This window comes from Telopea speciosissima, chromosome 9, assembly GCF_018873765.1.
Source record: "Telopea speciosissima isolate NSW1024214 ecotype Mountain lineage chromosome 9, Tspe_v1, whole genome shotgun sequence".
Taxonomy (NCBI): Eukaryota; Viridiplantae; Streptophyta; class Magnoliopsida; order Proteales; family Proteaceae; genus Telopea; species Telopea speciosissima.
The window spans coordinates 60597857-60607260 of record NC_057924.1 but is presented as its reverse complement, the minus strand read 5'-3'; the positions used below and the strand labels follow the sequence as shown (position 1 = coordinate 60607260).

At 37.7% G+C, this 9404-nt stretch overlaps 1 protein-coding gene across 1 annotated transcript; it reads right to left on the bottom strand.

Moving 5' to 3' along the window:
• Window positions 1-249: 249 nt before the first annotated feature.
• Window positions 250-8062, bottom strand: LOC122639216 (disease resistance protein RUN1-like). The gene is made up of 6 exons (XM_043832037.1): window positions 7510-8062; window positions 4704-4767; window positions 3365-4457; window positions 2947-3234; window positions 495-2823; window positions 250-275 (listed from the first exon to the last, which is right to left on the bottom strand). The coding sequence occupies exons 1-6, from the start codon at window positions 8060-8062 to the stop codon at window positions 250-252; spliced, it is 4353 nt and encodes a 1450-aa protein (XP_043687972.1).
• Between the last annotated feature and the right edge of the window lie 1342 nt (window positions 8063-9404).

Here is a 9404-nt window from a genome sequence, read left to right as displayed (position 1 = left end):
TTTGGCAAAAGTTTTCATGCACGGTCGTGTACATTAAATGTAGTAGTATTGGTATAAATCCCCAATTTGAAATGACATAAACACCTTATACCTCCTCTCCTATTTGATGGAGTCGATGGGAGAATCTCCAGTGTACGAATACCTTTTCCATATTTTTTCTGGAAAAAATAATCTTTTACAATTTTAAAAAAAAAAACCAGAAGAATAAAGAGCCAAAATGTCAAAAATTTTACAAAGTTAATGGAGACTTCAAATGGAAACAAAAAACAAAACGCCTACAGGTCATCACAACACAAAACATAAACACACAAAAACAGAGAGAAAGAGACAGTAGTACCTTGAGTAAATTTGTCCAAAGATTCCAATCCATTACCAGCTTGAATCTCAGTTGGCTTCTTGCAATCATTACCTTTTAGCTTGAAAGATCGGGTAATTTTTTAGTTTGAAAGGTATTCTTTTTTTTTTGGTAGAACAAAAACTCAATCCTTCAATACCATGAATCTCGGGTAGATTCTTGCAGTCGCTAATCTCTAGACGCCTCAAGTTTTGTAAGTTTGAAAGATCCGGTAATATTTCCATGGACTCGCAGTTTCTAATTTCCAAATAGTTCAAGAATTCCAATCTGCAAACCCCATGAATCTCGGTCAGATTCTTGCAACCTCTAATCTCTAGACGACTCAAGTTTGAAAGATCCGGTAATCTTTCCAAGGACTCACAGTTGCTAATTACCAATTTCGCTAATATTTTCAATCCTTTAACACCATGAATCTCGGTTAGATTTTTGCAGCCACTAATACATAGACCCTTTAAGTTTTTTAAGTTTGAAAGATCCGGTAATCTTGCCAAAGACTTGCAGCCACTAATTTCCAAATTCTGTAAGATTTCCAATCTGCCAAAACCATGAATCTCGGCTAGATTCTTGCAGCCTTCAATCTCTAGATTCCTCAATTTTTTTAAGTTTGAAAGATCCGGTAATCTTTCCAAGGACTCGCAGCCGCTAATTACCAAGTTTTGTAATATTTCCAATCCTTCAATACCATGAATCTCGGCTAGATTCTTTGAGTCTTTAATCCTTAGATTCTCCAAGCTTTTTAAGTTTGCAAGACCTGGTAATCTTTCCAAGGACTCACAGCCACTAATTTCCAAATTCTGTAAGATTTCCATTCTGTCAATACCAAGTATTTCGGCTAGATTGTTGCAACCACTAATCCATAGCACCTTCAAGTTTTGTAAGGTTGAAAGATCCGGTAATCTTGCCAAGGACTCGCAGCCGCAAATTTCCAAACTCGCCAAGTTTTCCAATCGGTCAATACCATGAATCTCGGCTACATTCTTGCAGTCTCCAATACCAAGACACTTGAGGTTTTTTAAGTTTGAAAGATCCGGTAATCTTGCCCATCTGTCACCACCGCCAGGATAAATATATAGATGAATCAACTTGTTTAAGTTTGACAGATGAGGTAATCTTTCAATCGAGTGGCACTTCTTGAATGTAAAATGCTCCAGGTTCTTCAGGGCTGAGATATTCAGCATTGTCTTTAATGATGTGGCCCCATTAATTGATAAATGTCTCAAGTATTCATAGTCCTCAAGCCGCTCAATCTCCGTTAATTTCGGACAATTATCGATTCTCAGTATCGATAGCCTTTTCGAATCTGGGAGATATGGTATTTTTCCTATTGATTCGCAATTCTCAATGTCCAGTATCTCCAGAGAGTCCATCCCTTCCCCTTCAAAATCGGACATATGGTCGTTCTTACTGAAACAAAAAGTCACCAGATTTTTCAAGCCTGTCAGCTTTATTTTTTTTAATGATTTGCACGATTCAATTTTGAAGATCTCCAAGGAGCCCAATTTATGGTCAACACCTTCAATTTCTTCCAGGCTGCTGCAATCATAAAGATCTAATGTCTTTAAATTTCTCAAGCCTCCTCCTGATGATGATGTATTAGTACTACATGATAGTTTTACCATTGACTTGCAATGTCTAGCATCAAGGCTGGTCAAACTTGAGGGAAGACAGGAGATGCGTTGAATTGAAGTGCAAAACTTAAGATCAAGGCTGATCAAACTTGATGGAAGATCAGGGATGTCTTGAATTGAGGAGCATTCACTGGCATCAAGGCTGGTCAAACTTGTGGAGGAAAGATCTGAGATGTATGTAATTGAAGTGCAACTCCTAAGATTAAGGCTGGTCAAACTTGATGGAAAACCACCTGAGATTTCTTGAATTGAGGAGCATTCACTGGCATCAAGGCTGGTCAAACTTGTGGAGGAAAGACCTGATATGTCTCTAATTGAAGAGCAGCCACTAATATCAAGGCTAGTCAAACTTGAGGGAAGACCTGAGATGTGTAGAAGCTTCTTCCATCCTCGAAGGGACAGGTTTTGTAGATTTTTTAGGTTTGAAAGCATTGGGAGTGATCTTATCAACACACAACCAGAAGCATCAAAATATTCTAAACTAGAAGGAAGATTTGGAAGCGATTCAAGTTTTTCACAACCACTTATGCGAAGTGTTGTCAAGGAGGTCATGCGGTCCAATTTCTCCGGCAGCTCATTTAGACTTCTGCACCGCCGTAAATCAAGTGATTTGAGATAAATCAATTGACAAATTTCAATTGGGAGATCCAGTAGACTCTTGCAGCCACCCATATCTAATGTGACTAAGTTCCTGAGATGACCAATAGATGTGTCGATCCAAACCAAAATTTTAGACTCTGTAAGAATCAATACCTCCAACTGTTGATTTGCTGAAACATCAGGAGTACTAGATAGTTGATAACAAGACGAGAGACTTAGAACTTTTAGATTTACTGCCACCTGCAAAATAGAAACTTATCTAATTAGCTTAAGAAATGACTAATTAAAAGAAAATTTGAAGTATTTTTTAAGACTTTTAAAATAAACAATTAAAAATAAAAAAAGAGAGATGTTCATTTAGACCTTGATGCATTTCCAACCCGTCCAATTTTCTGTAATCTTACTGTATGATAGATCAAGAACAACCAGTTTTTGTGGATAAAAATTGGTTAGTGCATATTGTTTAGGGCATCCTCTCCAACTAAGCCATCTGAGTTCTGAAAAAGAATTGGTGATGTTCCCAGAAAATTTTGCATAATCAACTTGGAGTAATCTTAGTTCAGCCATTGAAGCAAATCCTTCACTCATCAGACATTTGCTACTTGATGCGCTACAGAAGTCAATAATGAGTCCTTCACAATTACATGTTCCCTACAAAATAGGTGACCTTAATTAAATACCAAACTAAGGTTATTCTAATAACCAAAAAGCAAAAAAATCAATCAAAGACCTAATTAACAAACTCCTCACAAAAAATGACAAAGGTGCCTTCAATACCTACCGTCTGTTTTACCAGTACATCCATGACTTCCTTATGAGACCATATTCGACTACGCTCCCCTGGATTTTTTATGCTCTCTCGACAAACAATATCCTTTCCAAGATCCCGCAGCACATCATGCATCCTTAGCTTACCATCTTCACTAATCATTATCAAAGACTTTGCACAAAGAACATCAAGCCCTACATCTGGAGAAAAATCACACCCTTCCCATATATGACATGCAAAGTCTTTATTCATTCCGATGAAAAAACAAGCAGTATCAAGAAACATTTGTTGCTCCGTATATTCTAATCCATCATAACTTATTTTCAAGCTTTTCATAACATCTCTATTGGGATCTTTTTGCAACTTCTTTAACATGCCATTCCATACTGATTTTTCCTTCTTAAATAAAGATGAACCTGTAACTTGAAGAGCCAAGGGAAGTCCTCCAGTAGTTTTTACCATGGCTTCTGAGAGGCCCACATAATCTTCTAGAGGTTGGTCCCTTCCAAATGCATAATGACTAAAAACTTTAAGAGAATCATCAAAAGCCATTTCCTCCGGCTCATAAATCGCATCTGTGTTTTGAGCAATTAAAACATTCTTATTTCTGCTTGTGATAATGATCTTACTTCCAACGCCAAACCATTCGCGGTCCCCAGCCAAAAACTTTGCTTGATCTTTATCCACATCATCAAGAACAAAAAGAACTTTTTTTGTGCAAAATCTTTCCTTGATCACTTTAATTCCAGTATCCACATCAGCAATATTTAGATTTCCCTTTTTAAAGATACCTGTGATAAGTTGGTTTTGCAGATAGCAAATCCCATACTTTTCAGCCTTCTCTCGAATGTTTTCAATAAATGTATACTCTTCAAACTTACTAAGGATTGTATTGCAGACAGCCCTAGCAATTGTTGTCTTTCCAATGCCACCGAGGCCATGGATTCCCACAATCTTTATGTCGTTAGATTCAATATCTAATCGCATCAACATTTCTTTTATATGAGATTCAATTCCAACTAGCCTATCAGAAACATATGTGAGTCTCTTGTTCAATGTACTCCGAACTGTTTTGGCAACTTGTTTTACTAACTTCCCTTCATACCTACATAATTCAAACAAAAAAAGGGGTAATACTGGGTGATGAATAATGTACATAAGGAATTACAAATTCAACATGGAAGAAACCATAAATGAATAGTGTGAACTGAAGTAGATTATGCAAGTCTTAATATGTGTTTGTCTTATTTTTTTTGTTTCTATCTCTGTATTGATTATCAGTCAAAACATTTCACAAGTGAGCAAATAGAGTAGCAAGTAGGGCGAAGAAAAATGATAAACAAGATCTCACATCTTGTTGGCACTTAACGCAATTAGTTGTTTCTCAGGTACTCCAAAACCCAAACTAATCTGTTCTATAAGTAAATACATACTAAAAATGATCAAAAAATTCCTTCTAAGAAAGAAAGTAGAAGAGGACGACAACAAATAATTTTTTTCTCTAATACATTAAAGAAATTTTCAATGTTATAATGCTAAAAGAATTTTATTAAAAATATGTATAATTAATAAATGGACCTTGAACCTATTTTATCAGAGCCCTTACTATGATCATTTTTTTTCCTCTTTTAATTTTTCCTCCTCTTTATGGTTGGACATCAAGTGTGTCAATCCTGGTTCACTTGAAGTCCTAAAGACTATTACCACAAAAAAAAAAGTCCTAAAGACAAAGCCTAATGAAACTTGGCTTTAAGCTTCAACAATCAAGCCCAAATCAAGAAGAATCGTTCCAACCCAGAGGTAGGCTTGGATTTTAGAAATTGGACTTTTTTGGGTACAAGTAATATGTCCAGGTGTCTATACATGTATTTCTTCTAATCTATAAACCTCAGTCTATATTATATTAAGAGAATGAATAATTTCAAAATAAATTATAAAATACAACAACGACAACCATAACCTTATCCCAACTAAATGGGGTCGGCTATATGGAAATAAAAGAAAAATACGTAAAGAAAGAAGTCAAAGCAGCATCCTAGGGACATTCCTCTACAAGGGGTTGGCTACACGGATCCTTGTCATCGATCCAAACAACTCTATCCGCGGTTATACTAGGATCGAGCCCTAATAAATGCATATCCTTTATTAGCACTTCTCCAATAGTCATTTTAGGTCTGCCCTTACCTCTTTTAGGTCCATCAAATTGAATCTGGCCACTCCTTACTGGTGCATCCATGGGTCTCCGTTGTACATGACCATACCACCTCAAGCAACTCTCGCGAAGTTTGTCTTGGATTGGTGCAACTCCTAATTCAGTTATGATAAAATCATTTCTTATTCTATCCCTTCTAGTATTGCCGCACATCCTCCTCAACATCCTCATCTCCGCTACACTTATCGTAGCTATATTACTCTTCTTAAATGCCCAACATTTTGCCCCATATGTCATAGCAGGTCTTATTACTGTCTTATAGAATTTCCCCATAAGCTTAAGAGGCATACATTTGTCACATAATACTCCTGATGCACCTCTCCACTTCATCCATCCTACTTTAATTCTATGGGAAACATCATCCTCTTTATTAAAGGTTGACCCCAGGTATCTAAAGCATTCACTTTGTGGTAACTCTCACTCCTCAAGTTTCACCACTTCATCACCTCTCCTGGTTTGACTGAAGTTACACATCATATATTCTGTCTTTGTTCTACTTAAACTTAAAACCTCTTGATTCCAAGCTTGATCTCCATAACTCCAGTTTCGCATTAATCCCTTCCACTGTCTCATCAATCAAAACAATATCAACAGTGAATAACATACACCAAGGGACCTCAACTTGGATGTGCCTAGTTAGATTATCCATATTGGATCGGATAATATCCAGATATCCGATGAACTCCCAAATTTGAATATGATATTAGTTTTTAAAATTCCGTCAGATATCAGATTGGATACGGAAATGTCATTTGGTAAACAGATTTAGTTTTGGATTCCGATAGTACTAAATCCTAGCCGAATCCGATCCGCTTACATCCCTAAAATTCTATCATCTAATTTGTTAACCCTCTTGTAGTACAGAAACTTTTAGCAATTTATTTTACCACATGGAAAACTCTTATTGGGATGAAGCATGGGATTTTCAACCTCTCAAGTGCGGTGTATTGCCCAATGCACCACACTTAGGAATTTAACCATTCACTCAACACTTGAGTGGATAAAAAGACGTCATTGCCCATGTTTTTACGGTTGAATTCTTAAGTGTGGTGCATTGGGCAGTGCACCGCACTTGAGAGGATAAATTTCCTGAAGCATGACATACGAGTATGGGACCCTATCTCCAAAATTTCAACCTCTATCTCACCGGCCACGGCACCACATGGCTGATGTGAGTGTGCAACCTAAAAATTTTTCCTTCAGCCACTGGACCATTAACTTTGCTCTAGTTATTAATCAAATATTGCATTTGATACCTTTTCAAGTATATTTTTATATATCTTAATTGGGAGAAAGAACGCTAACGGGTGTTGTGTGTAGGCGTGTACCTATGCCCAAACAGCCCGACGCGAAAAGACTGCCACACCCCTGAAAAGGTTGAAAGATTCAAGGGTGTAGCGGCTTTTTTCATGTTGACCTGTGTCTGGGCACAGATACATGCCCACACACAGCTGGTTAGCGTTCCTTTTCCCATATCTTAATCATAACAAAATGTTGACCAAAAAAAAAAATCATAACAAAATCAAAGCAATCACATGAATGGAAATATCTCAGCACAGTTTACTTAGCAATAAATAAATTGCAATTGCGAAATATGACCTTAATTAGATGACAATAACAAGTGACCCTGAGTATATATATATATATATATATATATATATATATATATGGGAAGCAGTTTTCTGTATGGGAGTGTGGCCTACGCCAGCACTCCCATTTGTCTATTTCTCTCTTCCTTAAAACAAGGGGGGCAAATATGTCTTTTCACATGGGGAGGAGAGAGATAGACTCATGTGAGTGCTGGCATAGGCCACACTTCGGACACAGAACTTTTTCCCTATATATATATATATATATATGACTTTATGGTTGCTACTTTGTAGGGAAGGAAATAAAAAATATGGAACCAAAACAGATAGAAGTGTTGAATTGAAGACTTACATACCCTCCTTCAGATGCCATCCATTCAATTCTCCAACCTCTCTCACAGCCTTTTTCCACTTTTGCAGAGTTTCTTCTTCGGTATTCAAGCGCATCTGGTGTTCTTCAAAGGCTTTCGCATAGATTTCGTTGAAGCCAGTCTGGTATTTGTCGAAGCGCATCTGGTATTCCTCATCAGAGGCTTTCGCATCTATTTCTTTCCCGGTTCGTACATCCCTTGGTTCGACTTTGTAGAAAATGGGAAAGACAATTTGATTCATTGGGCTTCTTCTGCATTCAGAAATCTGGGTTAGCTCATTGAGACACCATTTGCTCGATGCATAATTCATCGAGAAGATGGGAATAGAGATTATGGACTGCCGGATTGCAGCGAGTAGCTTTGGGCCAATGGTGTCTCCCTTGGGTAGTTCATCCTCGTCCCTAAAAGTTCGAATCCCAGCCCCATCCAAAGCATGGTAGAGATGGTCAGCGAAATTGGTGCGAACGTCTTCGCCGTGAAAGCTCAAAAACACTTCATAACTCGAACCAGAAGAGGAGGAGGCCTGATGATCTGCCATTCTATCAAATTGCTTGCTTGCTTGCGTGCTTGCTTGCTTGCTTGCTTGATTGATATCCTTTCAAATGTGAATAATAATGGTGTTACTTGGGAGTCTATCTATAGATTCTTCAATCTTTGATACTGTTACTTTTCAAAACAGTTCCTATAGATATAATTATATAAAGAATGTCTATCAACAGGCATCATTTATATTTCGGAGATAACTGATCCAGTCGATCTCACACCATCCATGGGGTTTGGGGATCACAATAAAAATAAAGAGTCCGCAATTTTCAAAAGCATACCTCATCCACATCAAAATGACACGCTTTCTATGATTAGTGATTTTTGGTGGTAGGCATGCGGAAGCTGCCTACTACTTCCCTTTGGTATGAGTCTGAAAGAGTATGAGACTTTATGGAAAATGGGTGCATGAGTCCAAAAGAAAAAGTTGAAGTGACCAACACCACAATAATACCACATCTCTTTATAATAATAATTCAATCATACAGGAAAGAAAATATAAAAGGAGATCGAAGACAAAGTAAAGGGTAAAGTAGCTTAATGGCGTTTCTTTTATATCTTTTTCACATCTTCTTTTAAAAGCATCAAAACTCAATTCAGTGGGTTAAAACTTAAAAGCATCCCTTCTATATTTTAAAATTCTTAGATTATTCCTTTGGCCCTTCACCATAATCCTCTCTCTCCCCGGCTCTCAACCCACCGGGAAATCTTCACTCCCTTTCCTTTCCTGTCCACTCTCCCCTCCCCGTCTGCAACCCCAATGCAATGCCCACTCCCCTTGCAACTTGCTGCTCCTGCCCCATCCCCACCCTCTACGATTACATGCCCCTGCCCTCACCCCGCCCCCTGCAACTCCCTAAGGTGGTAGCTAGCAATAAGCAGGACACAATACCATAACAATTCGACCTATATAGGATAAGAGAAAGAACAAGAATTTAAGGAAGATGGAATCCAGAATAAAAAGGAATAAACCTAACTTCATTTCCAACGTTATTCAAAAGAGATTGTTGGTCAACTGGATCATGGGTGGTCATCGTTGGCAACTTGTGTGGCAATGTTTGATGGCATTATAGAAGTATTTGGGTGATGCAACTTGTGTGGCAGTGTTTGGTGGCATTATAAAAGAGTTTGGGCGATGCATAGATGTTGTGGTATCTCTGACAGTGACACATAGTGAGTTCGCAATGCAGACAGATAATTTTCGGTACAAACAGGGTTTGGCAGTATTACAAAGGTTTCCTGGCATATTTGGCATGTGTTTGCAATATTACATAATATAATTTATATTTATACAGGGTTTGGAAGAAGGTGGAAGTAGCAGGTAAAGGCCTTGTTCA